General features: G+C 37.8%; 1 protein-coding gene across 1 annotated transcript; it reads left to right on the top strand.

The window, feature by feature from the left end:
- The first annotated feature begins 5916 nt into the window (after window positions 1-5916).
- On the top strand, window positions 5917-6995 carry LOC124460819. Its single transcript, XM_047012406.1, has 2 exons — window positions 5917-6614; window positions 6675-6995. The coding sequence occupies exons 1-2, from the start codon at window positions 6017-6019 to the stop codon at window positions 6800-6802; spliced, it is 726 nt and encodes a 241-aa protein (XP_046868362.1). The 5' UTR covers window positions 5917-6016; the 3' UTR covers window positions 6803-6995.
- The last annotated feature ends 9146 nt before the right edge of the window (window positions 6996-16141 follow it).

Below are 16141 nucleotides of genomic sequence, written 5' to 3'. Positions count from 1 at the left end.
AAAAGAAGTTCGGATCACAAATTCAATCACAAAAGGTTACACAAACTCGCTCAACCAGCAAGTGTTTCATTTGTGATGAGGACAAGCATTCCCTTGATAAATGTAGTAAATTCAGAAAAGCAGAAGTGAAGAAACGGTGGGATTACGCAAGCACAAGTAACGCCTGCTTCACATGTCTAAAATTTCATAAGGGTCAATGCAATAATCGTGAGCAATGCAAGATCGACAACTGTGAACGATATCATCATCGCTTACTACATAAGGCAAAACAGCCTCATCTACAATCCTTGCCGCAAGCTTTTAGCGGATGCATTGAAGAAGTCCAAGAAGCAGCAATTTTTAAAATGTTACCAGTTATATTACGTGGTCCAACTGGTGAAAAAGAAATTCTGGCTTTTCTCGACGATGGGAGCACAACAACAATGTTGGATATTAATGTAGCACGTGAGGTCGGAATAATTGGGAAACCTGAACCGTATTGCTTTGGATGGACTGAAGGAATCTCTAGATATGATGAAACTTCAGAAATAGCAGATATTGCTATTACTGGCGATAGCAAAATTCAGAAGCTTCAAAATGTACGTCTTATCAAGGATTTGAATTTACCAACTCAACGAATCGATTACGAAGCTATACAGAAAGAATTTCCATATACAAAAATGGCAATTGAACTCGATTCGGAATGTTCAGCCTCATCTCCTCATTGGACAACGACATGCAACACTCCTTACAACTCAAACCATACTAAATGTAGATCCAAAGGGTCCGATTATGGCAAAAACCAAGCTCGAATGGGTCATACACGGTCCGATAAAAGCAAAAGTAAGAGAAGCAGACTTTGTATGCTGCCACATCGAGGATGAACATCTGGGCGATATGCTTAAAAACCAATTTAGTATAGAAGGATTTGGTGTCTGTAAACCAGCAACGGACAAAACTAAATCAACAGAAGAAAAATTGGCTATTAGCAAGATATCCTCATCTATAATAAGAGTAAATGGACAATATCAGGTAAACTTACCCTGGAAAAGCGACATGGTGGAACTCCCCGATAGTCGCCAAATGGCAGAACAAAGACTAAAATGTTTAGAAAGAGAGCTGAACAGAAACAGCGAACTAGCGCGAGCATACCAAAAGGAAGTGGAGAAGCTACTCAAGAATGGTTATGCAAAAATAGTCACTAATGTCAACTTGGTTAAGTCCCCAAAACTGTGGTTCCTGCCACATTTTGCAGTAATTAATCCCAAGAAACCGGGAAAAGTTCGAGTAGTGTTCGACGCAGCAGCTATTTGTAATGGCACTTCCTTGAACGAAAATCTACTAACTGGGCCGGATTGGCTTTCATCAATCGTAGGCGTGCTAATAAGATTTAGATTAAACACAATAGCCTTTGCTGCAGATATTAAAGAAATGTTCAACCAGGTAAAAATCGCCAAGGAAGATGCAGTCTCACAATGCTTTTTATGGAGAAATATGAATACCCAAATACGACCAACAGTCTACCAGATGACGTCAATGATATTCGGAGCAACCTCCTCACCATTTATAGCACAATTTGTAAAAAACCACAATGCAGCGATACATAAAAATGAGGCACCAGAAGCAGCTCAAGCCATTATTGAAAACCATTACGTCGACGACTATCTGGATTCAAAAGCAACAGTTCGCGAAGCTGTTGAGATAATTCATGCAGTAATTAAAATACACGCAGCGGGACATTTTCAAATTCGAAATTTTATTTGTAACAATCATGATGTCTTACAGGGAATACCCGAAGATCTACGTGGTCCGTTAACACGGATTCGATTGGGCGAAAAAGGAGACATATCTCAAAAGGTTCTCGGCATGATTTGGGACGCACAAAAAGACATATTTATTTTCTCAACAACTACAATGCACAGCATAAGCGAGGATATACTGAAAGGAACAAGGATGCCTACAAAAAGAAAGGTGCTTGCAGCAGTCAACTCAATATATGATCCCTTGGGAATGGTGACTCCAGTAACAATAAAAGGTCGGATCTTGATGCGTAGTATTTGGGAACTTGGCATTGGATGGGATGATGTGATTAAAGGCGACCCTGTCAAAAAGTGGCAAGAGTGGTTAAACGATCTGAAAAGACTACATGATGTTAGTATACCAAGATGTTACTCCCAATATTTATCTATTGCTACGAAAGTCGAACTACACGTTTTTTGCGACGCTAGCAGTAAAGCATACGCTGCAGCAGCATATATTCGAGTAAGTTACAAGGATGCAGAAGCCGCAACAAAATATGACGTCATGCTTATAGCATCTCGGGCTCGAGTTTCACCTTTGAAACATGTTACCATTCCAAAACTTGAAACATTGGCAGCTGTGATGGGATGTAGACTGGCGGAAACTATTGAAAACGAAATGCATCTAAAATTTGATAAAAGGTTTTTCTGGACAGACTCCCTAACAGTGATTTCATGGATAAACAGTAACGAAAGGCTGCAAGTTTTCGTAGCCAACAGAATAAGCGAAATATGCGAAAAGTCCAAGAGGGCAGAATGGAACTGGGTTCCAACCTTGGAAAACATTGCTGACATCATAACAAGAGATTCGCCAATAAAAGTTGCCACAGACAGATGGCAACAAGGTCCAGCCTTTCTTGGTCTGGATAAAAAGATGTGGCCACAGCCAAAATTAAAGGCACCAACCGAACCAGGGCTTATGATGCTGGTTCACCAAGATGACCACCCATTTAAAATACTGGAAAATAGAATTTCGAAGTTCACAAAACTGGTAAGAGCCACAGCATGGGTCAAAAGATTTATAGAAAATGTGAAAGCGAAACGTTGTAAGATGGAACTCCGTCGGGGCGATATCGTCGTGGAGGAGTATAATTGGTCTCTATCAAAATGGTATCTCCATGTCCAAGCGGAATGCTTTCACAATGACATAATCTATGCTAAGACTGGCAAGATCACAGGGGGTTTACGCCTCACTAAATATTGTCTTTCTATGAGTGAAGATGAAATTCTACGTATAAACAGCCGAATAATACGTGCAGAAGGCGTCGTCGCGACAAGTCCTATTGTGTTGGATGGAGATCAAGTATTCACAAAGTTGATGGTACAACATTTTCACAACGAAGTGCAGCATACCGGAATACAAGTCGTCGTACATAAATTCAAGTCGCAATATTGGATGCCGAAGATGAATACCAAGATCAAAAGAATTATCAACGAATGTATGTGGTGTAGACGACGCAAAGCCAAACCGGTTAAAGCGCAAATGGGTATATTACCCAAGGAGAGGTTCTCTACATTTCAAAAACCATTCACATCCGTTGGCATGGATTATTTCGGCCCGTTCTATACGAAAGATGGTCGGGGCTCCAGCGGCAGATACAATAAATGTCCGCGAAAACGATATGGCGTTCTCTTTACATGCTTAACATCTAGAGCAATAGATGCGGAAATCGCACACTCTTTGACTACAGACTCGTGCATTTTGGCAATCCGTCGAATGATGGCAAGGCGAGGCGAAATTAAAACATTATGGTCCGATAATGGTACTAATCTTAGAGGCGCTTCAAGAGAACTAACAGAAGCTCTAGAGGAAATAGATATACAAGCAGCGCGCGGAGAACTAACACAAAAGGGAATCGAATGGAAATTTATACCAGCAAACTCACCAAATTTTGGAGGTTGCTGGGAAAGGCTAATTGGATGCTTTAAAAGAACATTAGAGGCCGTACTATCCGTCGAAAGTAATCCCACTGACGAAGTGCTGCAAACTCTCTTTTGTGAAGCGGAACATTTGGTAAATAGTCGACCGTATATTCTCGAATCGGATGATCCAGATGACGGCTTAGGATTATGCCCCAATGATATAATCATACAACAAAGTGGATCTATTGAAGCACCATGCAAAATTAACGGATCCAGTGAAAAGAAGACATGGAGGATGACGCAAATGTTAGTGGAAGCATTCTGGAGACGATTCATTAAGGAATATATCCCAAGTTTAGTTAACCGATCGAAATGGGAAAAGAATTGCGACAACCTGAAAGAGGGTGAACTCGTCGTAGTAAAATGCATGACACCAAGAAGTGAATGGCCAATTGGAATAGTACTCAAAACACACCCAGGAGAAGATGGAATTGTGAGAGTAGCAGACATAAAAACAACCAAAAACACTTATCGTCGGCCAGTAAGAAACCTATGCAGATTAGGACTGGAATCCCGTGACATAAAGACTTGGTTCAACACTAGGGGGCGGAAATATGTCGCAGAAAATACTACTTTATTTATATTTAAGCTATATTACCGAAAAATACCATTACCGTTCATGAATCTAGTATATAAGTCAATTATCATTTTTGTTGTAAAAAGAGATGGTCACTCTATATAAAAAACGATGCGAAGAAAAATGTGCCTAAAAGAATAAAACAATAAAAAGCTCTAAAAAAGAAAAATAAATAATAAAAAAAAACCACGGCCAATTCCACAACATTTTCAAATGACATCGTTCGGAGCAACGGAAATAGTTAAAATACTGCTGCAAATGGTCAACAATTTAATTCCACATTCAAAATCAAAGGCGAAAGTCGGCTCATTACTACCAATGCCAAACGAACCTTATAAATTTTTACAAATTTACTTTATGGGTGGCGAGGACTCCGAACGGGCACTCGCCAATCGCGTGAATACACGTTGCAACTATAATCACCTCAATTCACCATTTGCAACGCGCATTGTCAGCGAGCTGGACGCTCTGTTAATATCCACTCATTTTTTGGAAGGGACAAGACGGATATTGCATAAACCTTAAGCAACGAGATCCGGTAACATGTAATTCATTCATTAAGAATATGAACTCTTCAATTAATACATGGATATCTATATATATAAAATTCTCGAGTGTGTTTGTGTTTGTTACAAAACTACTCCGAAACGGCTCGACCGATTCTCACGAAATTTTTTATGCAGATCGTGTAGGACTGAGAATAGGCTAACATCTACTTTTTATACCCAAATAATAACGAGCTCACGATTAAAACTGACTAACTGTGCTGGATATCTGAACTACCCTGTGTTTTATACGAGTGAAATTAGATACACGGCCTACTTGATAAGAGATGAAATTCAACAAAAATAATTTAAATCTTCCAATCGAAACAGGCCGTGAAAAACCATATACAACGTTGAGACTTTCTAGATTTCAGTAAGGTGATGTACACTGTTGAGTTCACACGGCTTCGCTTGGGGATTTCCGTATACAAAAATTTAATTTTCCACTTTTTTTTCGGAACAAACAGTTGAAATTTTCTTTTAATTTCAGGACAACCGTTCTGTCGCTGTCGCCGAGTGTGGTTCGGTGGAAGGCGCGCACTAAAATTGTGCGTCTCGAGTTCAGTCGTTGTTACAACTCGAGTGCGACAGAACTCGCTGCGCTAATTATTGATCAAGAAAATAATACACGTTATACACCAATCAGTTTTCCAACTTGATTTATTACAACAATGCCACGAACACGCAGGGGGGCTTATTTGAGTCGTCAAACAAACAGATCTAGAGGCATGCAAGATAGAAGAGCAATAAGATCAGATGCAGAAAGGCAACAAAGTAATGCAGATGTCCATGTAAGAATGGCGTTACGAGATGAGCGAAACCAACAAAGACAATTGGAACGAAGAGAAGCGCGCAGATTCGTAGCCACCAGACGTAGAGGGATTGACCAACATCAACAAGTACTTCGAGCATTTACATCACATTCATTTCATCGACTCGCATTTCAGTATGAGCCTGATGTTGAATATTACGCTCATTCCAAAGTGGTAATTGGTACATTGGACAAGGAATGCCCGCACTGTCAAGCCCTTAAATTTAAAAATGAGCCAATTGGGATGTGTTGCTGATCAGGAAAAGTGAAACTTCCAGAAATTGAAACACCGCCGGAAACATTGCACGGCCTTCTTATTGGTACTGATCCAAATTCTTCGCTGTTCTTGCGTTCAATTCGGCAATTCAATTCATGTTTTCAAATGACATCGTTCGGAGCAACGGAAATAGTTAAAAATACTGCTGCAAATGGTCAACAATTTAATTCCACATTCAAAATCAAAGGCCAAATTTACCACAAAGTCGGCTCATTACTACCAATGCCAAGCGAACCTTATAAATTTTTACAAATTTACTTTATGGGCGGCGAGGACTCCGAACGGGCACTCGCCAATCGCGTGAATACACGTTGCAACTATAATCACCTCAATTCACCATTTGCAACGCGCATTGTCAGCGAGCTGGACGCTCTGTTAAATGAGCACAACGAACTGTTGAAATTATTCAAATCACATATGCATAAGCTACAAAGTGACAATCACGCTATTTTCATCAATCCTGATAGAACACCAGCTGGAGGGCATATACGTCGATTCAACGCACCTGTTGTTGACGACGTGGCTGGAATCATGGTTGGCGACCATACAGCTACGCGACAAATCGTGATTCGAAGAAGAAATAATTCTCTTCAGTCCATTCCTGATACCCATCGTTTATATGATGCTCTCCAATATCCACTCATTTTTTGGAAGGGACAAGACGGATATTGCATAAACCTTAAGCAACGAGATCCGGTAACAGGTAATTCATTCATTAAGAATATGAAAACTCTTCAATTAATACATGGATATACTATTATAGGAACCGAAACAAACAAGAATATTAGCTCAAAGGATTTCTATTCGTTTCGGTTGATGATTAGACGTGGACAGGATTATATCATTCTACGAATTCGTGAGCTTTGCCAACAATTTATGGTCGATATGTAAGTCAAGATAGAGAGTGAACGACTACGATACTTGCGATTTAACCAACAGAAGCTGCGTGCGGAAGAATACATTCACTTACGAGATGCTATCCTACCATCATCGTACATAGGTAGTCCACGTCACATGCAAGAATACATACAGGATGCTATGGATATAATATGGATAATATGGACGACCTTGCTTTTTTATTACTTTTACATTGTAACCTTCCTATTCGGTTTCTCGTTGCGCGCCATGAATTTTATAAAATCGGTTCTCCTATCACAGCGACGATAAAGCTATCGATAACCAAAAAGAAGGCGGTAGGTGAATTGCAGCAGATCGAGATCCTCTGGTTCCATAGCTCTTGCGGGGTGGGGGGGTTGTTTGCTGAATCTCTACCTTTAATTATAAAATTTAATTTTATTAGGATCTCTACTGAAACTAACTTTAAATGAAAATAGAATGACTGGCAGAAAATACTTACGAAAACAGTAAAGAATTCATGTTAATAAAAAAGGCGAAAGAAATGAAGGTGTATCCTTTTGTTCACAAGCTAGCGGTTACTGAGGTCAAGATGTAGATGGACCTTATCAGTTCTATACCCTCCCAACCATGAATCTTTATTGGCATTTGTAAAGATTCCCAAAAAAAAACTGATAGATATCAACTCATGTACCCATGTCACTAGGAAAATTAATTATAAAGCTTAAGCAATCATATTCAAATTCATTATAATTTCAGATAGAAGCATTTCTTGTTGTACACAATAAATTTTAAAGAAATATTTACAGACTAATTTTAAACAGCGGGTCTGGTATGACTCAACATTTTGAGATTCTGAACTTGCAGACTTGCAAAACAATGGAACTCAAAGTTAATTAAACTATTGAATAAGAGGGACTAAAACTAGCAGTATAAAAGAGAGCTTACTAGTTATACATTATTAATTATTGTAGAAGATTATAGAATAAAAAAATATAGAAGGAATATTAAAGGAATTCAGTTAACATTTTTTTTTTTTGTAATTATTCATCTTTTTTCAAGTTTTCTTCTATCTTTTTTTTTTTTTTTTTTTTGTTTTAAATTCTTTAAAGTTATTTTAAATTTTCAAGTCGCACAAATTCACTCATTGCTTTTGATTGCTCTTCAAGTCAAACATTATTTACGGAAATCAATTTTTTTTTTTTTTTAATTTTACTATCTGGTTGATTACAAAACGCTGAAACAGAAATTACATCAACAAGTCAGAGTATCAATTGACTACCATCCTCCATAGTTCGCAAAAACTTGGTTGAAAGTCGCCGAATTGATACTACTTAATACACTAGGCACTTACCCCATAGTTTATTCGCTGAAAGGCCTTCCATCGATGCACTGTGGGAGGGTGTTTATATGATGATTTCTCCTTCGCGCTTTATGACCACCATTAAACTCCGTTCACTCACTTTGCTTTTACATTTACTCTATTTTACGTTACTCTCGACTTGAATTATTTAATAAAACCTTAACGAGATTTTAATTGATTCAATATTTGACTTATTTACATTCTCTTTCTTTTTTTTTTTGTTTAACTTGATTAGGAATTAAAATTTAAAAATAAGATCAGAAATGAAAATATCGGGACCTAAAGATTCCGTTCAAAACGAGGTTAATTTCAAAAAAAAATTTGTAGGAGCTTTCGAGGTGGTCACATGGAATGCGCTAAATAGGGCAACAGCAAGCAGTATCCAGATTTTGGCTAAAAGACAAACTTTGTCTGGGTCAGCAACGTCAGAAGGTTAGGTAGGCCACTGCCTTTAAAACCTTGCCATACAAAAATCCGGTTCACCGAAGGTTAGGACACCTTTCGGGAAATGAGACACTTTGGCCGCACCGTAAGCCTTAACTTACAAACGTTGTGGCACTGCCGGTGTTTAGTTGGCGGTGTCTTTTCAAAGTCCGAATGCCAATTCCAGAAGGCAACGACAACCGAAACTTCGGATGCACGTGCTCCGGCACCAGAAATGGGTATTTGAAAACTCGCCGGTTTTCCAGAAAATAATCTTCCCAAACGAAAGCTATCAGGAATATTGGCCAGAAAAAGTAAGGTTTCCAATCTAGGATATAGAGTAAGATGCAGATGGCGGCGAGGTAAAAATTTTAGTTAACCTACATACCTGCTATGATTTATAACCAAAGATTTGGACTACAGTTTTTTTCTTTTTACACACTTTTCTCCTCAAAATTAAAAATGAAAATGAAGCCTAAAAAATGAAGCCCGTTGCAACCTCAAGAAAAACGATAGATCATTTATCGCTATCCCCCTATTATGCGTTTATCGATCGAGCGATACCAATATTTTATTTATTGATTGATCGCTATTGGCAAAGTGGCGCGTAAAGACGTTAAGTTTAAAAATTTGAAAGTTTAAACTAGCGCACGCTACACCACCCGATAATATGCAACGTTAGGCAGCATATTAGTGGGAATTAGTTCCGTATATCCTTGGCGTGAAATGTTCCTACTTCTCTACCTTGCATATTTTCTAACAAATAAAAGCAGTTTCCGAGCTTCTTTTTGATTCGACATTTTATGAATTTAGGGGCTAATTTAGCATTGAAGTTTTGAGAGAATTTGCTTAACGCGAAATTTCTGCGAAAAACTTCTTGGCCTTCTTTAAAGGAGACAGACTTACTGCGAAGATTATACTGTGCTACATTTCGCTCATATGCTTTCTTAATGTTTTCTCTTATATCCTGTCGCAAAAGGTTTAACTGGTCAGTCTGATTGAGCGGTGTTATGGGCTCTTGTAACAACTTTAATTCCTTTAAAAGTTTATAATCTGATCCATGAGTAACCATGTCCAGTCCGAACAAAGCTTTAAAGGGTGAGCAACCTAAAGATTGATGCAACGAGGATCGCAATGCGCAAGATATACTCGTTAAATGTTGATCCCAAAGCGTTTGATCCTGATTTTTTAAATACGAACGGATCGCAGCTAACAGAGAACGATTAACACGCTCAGCTGCGTTGCTTTGCGGAGAATATAAAGCGGTATACTGATGTTTTATGCCTAGTTCAGTAAGAAAAGAATTGGACGAATTTGCCTTAAATTGAACACCATTATCACTAACGATGATTTCCGGTACTCCAAAACAATGAAATATCTGTTTTAACAAAAATTCTTGTATATCCTCCGTGCGAAACTTTTTCAGAGGTTGTAACCAATGATATTTACTGAAATGGTCAAGAACAATTAATAAACCGACAAATCCATTTTTGCTACGAGGGTAAGGACCAAGTAAATCGATATACAGACGTTGAAAAGGTCTACAAGTTGGAATATGCTGTCCCATAGGTGGTCTGAGCGTATAATTTGGTGCTTTGGACTCCTTACAAGTGTCACATTGACGAATATGGTCCCGCACATCCTTTACCATACCAGGCCAAAAAAGAGTTCTACGTATCTTGTCAACAGTTTTCTGCATACCTGAATGTGAAGAGGTGTGGCTATCGTGAGCTTGTTTTAGAACATCAACTCTGAGTTTATCCGGCACCCATAGTTTCCAAGAAAGCTTCTCTTGATAAGAATCTCCATTGGCATGTTCGGTTCGAATATACAAATGTTTATTTACAATTTTGATATCTGGGAATTTGTCTGGATTTTCAGTGATTTTCTTCTTCAGATACATATAACTATCGTCCAAAAATGCTTCAGAGTCCAGATCTATAATCGGACCCATTTCTATCGCCTCTATCGAAAGGTTGGGCAATCTTGATAACGCGTCAGGAATCAAGTGTTCTTTTCCTTTTCTATGCGACATATTAAACTTAAATTGTTGTAAGCGAAAAATCCATCGAGCTAATCTCCCAGAAACATTTTGTTGACGCATTAGCCACAATAAACTGGAGTGATCAGTAACTACTTCAAATTCTTGCAATTCCAAATAACACCTAAATTTTTCTATAGCCAGTATAACGGCTAAACATTCGCGTTCAGTAACACTATAATTGCGTTGGGCACGTCTTAACTTTTTAGACATGAAAGCAATAGGCTTCTCTTCCTCTGCGTCTGATAATTGGACAAGTACAGCGCCAATACCATAATCGCTGCCATCACAATGTAAGAAAAATTTCTTATTAAAGTCCGGGTTTTGTAGAATAGGGGCAGACGTTAATAGATCCTTCAACTTATTCATAGAAGCTTGAGCTTCCGGAGTCCAAACAAAATTTCTTATAAAAAAAATTTCTTTCTTCGTATAAAACGGCGATACCAACCGCAAACTCCAAGAAATCCTCTAGTTTGTTTCAAATTCCTAGGTGATGGCCAATTTTTAATACATTCAATCTTTGACGGATCGGTGCAGATACCTTTACTGTCTTTTACATATCCTAAATAACTAATGCTTGCGACACAAAACTGACTTTTCTCTATGTTAATGGACAGATTAGCTTTCCGAAATTGCTCCGCAATTCTTGCTAACACCGAAAGATGAGTTGAGAAATCCTCTGAAATTATACACAGATCATCTAAATAGCAAAATACACAATGGCGAAGGTCAGCAGGGACTACTTCATCCATTAGACGACTCATAGTAGATGTGGCATTACAAAGGCCGAAAGGCATTACTGTGAATTGATATAACGGTCTTCCTGGTACTGTAAATGCAGTAAGAGGTTTGATTGCTTCCGTTAATTCTATTTGCCAATAGGCATCCCTTAAATCGATTTTGGAAATAATATTTGCCTTGGGTAATCTTGAAAAAATACTGTCAATGCTGGGCAAAGGATAAGCATCCTTAATTGTGACTGCATTTAACTTGCGAGCGTCTAAGCACAGTCGCACTTTATTGGGCTTTATCACTGGTCGAATAGGAGAGCTCCAGGCGCTAACAGCTGGTTCGATAACTCCTAGTTGAATCATACGATCAATTTCTGTGTATACTAATTTTTCAACAGCGGGACTAATAGCGTAAAAACGTTGTTTTACCGGTATGGCTTCGCCAATCTCGATATGATGTTTTATTAAAGTACGTCCGAGATTTATTAAACGTACGTCCGAGATGATGACTTGCGTTGGGAAACATTTGCTTGACGGCTTCAAGCTGTCTAATTTGGGAATACGTGAGAGAATAAGAACTAGGGTCAGTCTCTAACTTTTTTTCAGAACCAATCTCGATCGAACTAATTATAGACGGGGCAAGTTCGAAAATTCTCCAAAAATCATGACCTAATATTAATCTTTTCTTCAACGTAGGAATTACAAATAATTTCAACATTCTTTCCAATCTACCGTACCGTACTATTACTTCTAACATACCAATCACATTTTGGCCGTTTCCGTCCGCTGTGCGCACTTGACCTTTAGTTTTTACAAATTGGGGAAAATGTGAAAAATCTGTTTGTGCTAAATCCGAGCCTATACAACTAATGCTGGCACCGGTATCCAATAAACCTAATTCTGTGAACGTAACAAAAGAGACTTCTGCATAGCTCCTATTATCGTTATCGTTTCTAAAAATTGTTGCAACAAAAAGTTTCTTGGTTTGTCTTGCGTGATCATAATATTTCCTTAGTCTTAACGTGCGTTTAGACAAGGGTTGGTCAGATCTGAAAATTCTGTCTTTAACAGTAAGGTAATGTTGTAAACGCTCAGGATATGACAAAAATCTTAGTGGGAGTTTTTGAGACTTTCGTACGTTTACTTTGTGATTCACAATGTTGATACTTTGTTGAACGTTTTCCGAGTTTGATGTAACTATTGCGGGAGCATCTGACGTTGTCTGGATGCACCCTTCGGTCGGTTTTCCGCTAGCCTTTTTATACAATCTTGACATTGAGGCTTGTAAACATTGGCCGTGCCGCAACCGTAACAAAAAATTGTGCGTTCCTCTAGACAGTTTTGCCAGGTGTGACCGGCTTCGCGACAATTCCAACAAACGAACTTCCCTTGCACAGCGGCAACTTCATATTCCTCGTCTGGGTCGGGAACTATTTTATTATCTTCGGTTTCCCCTTCTTGAATTTCAAAAATTTGTCTGCGTCCATTCGCTTTGGTGTTAGAAATTACTTTTACTTGAGGGCTGAGCTCTTGTGTTAGATTTTCTTGCATCTGTACTAATCTACGAAGGTGACCTATTGATGCGATGGATTGATATAGTAACTTTTGTCGTATCTCTGGCAACAGGTTATTTGTAAAATTTCCATCAGCTCCTCTTCCTCAAACTTTATACCGAACTTGTCAATCAAAGAAGCTACCTCATCGTAAAAACAAATAAAAGATTCTCCAGCTTTTTGCTTTCTAGCACGAATCATTTCTTTGTTCATAAAATCTGATCGATAGTCTTTATATTGCTGACGAATAGCTGAACAAAACTCGCTCCATACTATTCGAGGGACTTGCTTATGATATCTCCAATACCACTCGCGGGCTTTTCCTCCAAATAATATTTGAATATGTTTACACACCCCAATAAAATCACTATCAAGAGTTTCCTCCGTTAGGGCTTTTACTCTATAAATAAATTCTTCTACTCCTAGACCTTCCGTAGATCCGTCAAAACGTAAATTCCATTTCTGCATTACATTTGCAATTTTTGCATTTTGAACAGTTGTAGGGCAGGGCGAAATTATCAGAGATCGGGTTTGGACCGTGTCTAATGGGACTTCTCGCTGGCCTAAATTCATAGGTAACGACGATACTACACGAGAAACTGTTTGTTCTATCATATTTTGTATGACCGTATAATCGATCTCTCGATTAGGACGAGTATTATTACCACGATTTGGTCTTGCTCTTCGCTGATTAGGCATGGTTCTAGGTAGTTGCGGTTCTGGTTGATTACTACTGTGACTGGCATCTAAGCATGATGCTGGTGCTTCGTAAACTGATATAGCTGGTTCGTTGAGCTGTTCTGCTCTGTCTCTTGGGACTTGACTTAGCTGTTTTGTAAAATTACGAGTCCATGCTCGAGAAGTGCTGGGTGCCAATGACAAATGTTTTTCCTTCGCTTTTGGTGAACAGTTGCCTACTACGAGCTTTATACTAGACACATTTATCTCACTCTCACAAATTGGGCAATGCTTTTCCTTTTCTAGTAGAGCTTCCAAACAGGATTTATGAAAAATGTGTTTACAGGGAGTACAGAAACATGTTTGCGTGTTGTCCAAAACCAAGGAACAAATTTTGCATATGTCTTCTGCTGGAGTGTCCGTATTTGGGTGACTATGTTGAACTAGAGCCATTCTTTTTTTTAAAATTATCTTCCTAAGCGTGACATGACTGGGTACATGATTTGAAATCATAACTAGCTAAATGAACCTAAAGAATATTGGTAACTTTATTATTTTTGTTTTGGGCTATTGCATCTACAAAATTGTTTCTTTTAGTCAGGCTTCGGCCTTTTGAATCTTCTGATCGGCAAGGCTATACTATCTGTATTACCAAGATCCAGACACCAGATTATTAAATCATCCGAGTCTTACTAAAAAACAATATATTCGTGTTCTCTTCGATTTCTTTAGACGTTCAGCTGTCGTAACATGATCTTAAATCCAATCAGTACTAATATCGAAACATCCAATATACAATAATCTAAATTGCTAAGAAAAGTTTGAACGACTTTACTAAACGAGTGCTAAATTATCGAGGACCTTAACTAAACGAGCAATTTGTGATACAGAGTATTGAAATTCTTGTTTACATTCATTCTTGCTTTAACTTTGCGGCTGAATATTCCTAACAGAAACATCGGCTTCGCCAAGCAGACTTAAACCGTGCAGGTTCATTTATACGCGTAAGTTAAACCATAATATAGTCTAACAAAATCGACGAAAATTTGAAACCTCATGTTTTGATCTTAAGACTTTCCTGATATACTTGAACTCAACATCATTATATCACTTAGGGTAGAACTACATACTTCTAAGGTGGTCTGCTGTCAAAATAACCACATGCTGTAACTTAAATAAACTTCTTGTCTATATCTAATATTGTCAAGGAGTTGAGTATGCTTTTATCCTGCCCCAAGTGTTGGGCGCCAAAAATTTTATGTAACCTTCCTATTCGGTTTCTCGTTGCGCGCCATGAATTTTATAAAATCGGTTCTCCTATCACAGCGACGATAAAGCTATCGATAACCAAAAAGAAGGCGGTAGGTGAATTGCAGCAGATCGAGATCCTCTGGTTCCATAGCTCTTGCGGGGTGGGGGGGTTGTTTGCTGAATCTCTACCTTTAATTATAAATTTAATTTTATTAGGATCTCTACTGAAACTAACTTTAAATGAAAATAGAATGACTGGCAGAAAATACTTACGAAAACAGTAAAGAATTCATGTTAATAAAAAAGGCGAAAGAAATGAAGGTGTATCCTTTTGTTCACAAGCTAGCGGTTACTGAGGTCAAGATGTAGATGGACCTTATCAGTTCTATACCCTCCCAACCATGAATCTTTATTGGCATTTGTAAAGATTCCCAAAAAAAACTGATAGATATCAACTCATGTACCCATGTCACTAGGAAAATTAATTATAAAGCTTAAGCAATCATATTCAAATTCATTATAATTTCAGATAGAAGCATTTCTTGTTGTACACAATAAATTTTAAAGAAATATTTACAGACTAATTTTAAACAGCGGGTCTGGTATGACTTAACATTTTGAGATTCTGAACTTGCAGACTTGCAAAACAATGGAACTCAAAGTTAATTAAACTATTGAATAAGAGGGACTAAAACTAGCAGTATAAAAGAGAGCTTACTAGTTATACATTATTAATTATTGTAGAAGATTATAGAATAAAAAAATATAGAAGGAATATTAAAGGAATTCAGTTAACATTTTTTTTTTTGTAATTATTCATCTTTTTTCAAGTTTTCTTCTATCTTTTTTTTTTTTTTTTTTTTTTTTGTTTTAAATTCTAAATTCTAAAGTTATTTTAAATTTTCAAGTCGCACAAATTCACTCATTGCTTTTGATTGCTCTTCAAGTCATACATTATTTACGGAAATCAATTTTTTTTTTTTTTTAATTTTACTATCTGGTTGATCACAAAACGCTGAAACAGAAATTACATCAACAAGTCAGAGTATCAATTGACTACCATCCTCCATAGTTCGCAAAAACTTGGTTGAAAGTCGCCGAATTGATACTACTTAATACACTAGGCACTTACCCCATAGTTTATTCGCTGAAAGGCCTTCCATCGATGCACTGTGGGAGGGTGTTTATATGATGATTTCTCCTTCGCGCTTTATGACCACCATTAAACTCCGTTCACTCACTTTGCTTTTACATTTACTCTATTTTACGTTACTCTCGACTTGAATTATTTAATAAAACTTAACGAGATTTTAATTGATTCAATATTTACTTATT

The sequence above is a fragment of the Drosophila willistoni genome, unplaced genomic scaffold, assembly GCF_018902025.1.
Source record: "Drosophila willistoni isolate 14030-0811.24 unplaced genomic scaffold, UCI_dwil_1.1 Seg123.1, whole genome shotgun sequence".
NCBI lineage: Eukaryota > Metazoa > Arthropoda > Insecta > Diptera > Drosophilidae > Drosophila > Drosophila willistoni.
Note: the sequence above shows the minus strand (reverse complement) of the source record. Positions and strands in the feature narration are given on the sequence as shown.

Coding starts and splice junctions, on each gene's coding strand:
- LOC124460819 (XM_047012406.1), top strand. CDS start 6,017: ATGACATCGTTCGGAGCAACGGAAATAGTTAAAAATACTGCTGCAAAT. Junction 6,615..6,674: donor GCAACGAGATCCGGTAACAG/GTAATTCATTCA, acceptor ATACTATTATAG/GAACCGAAACAAACAAGAAT.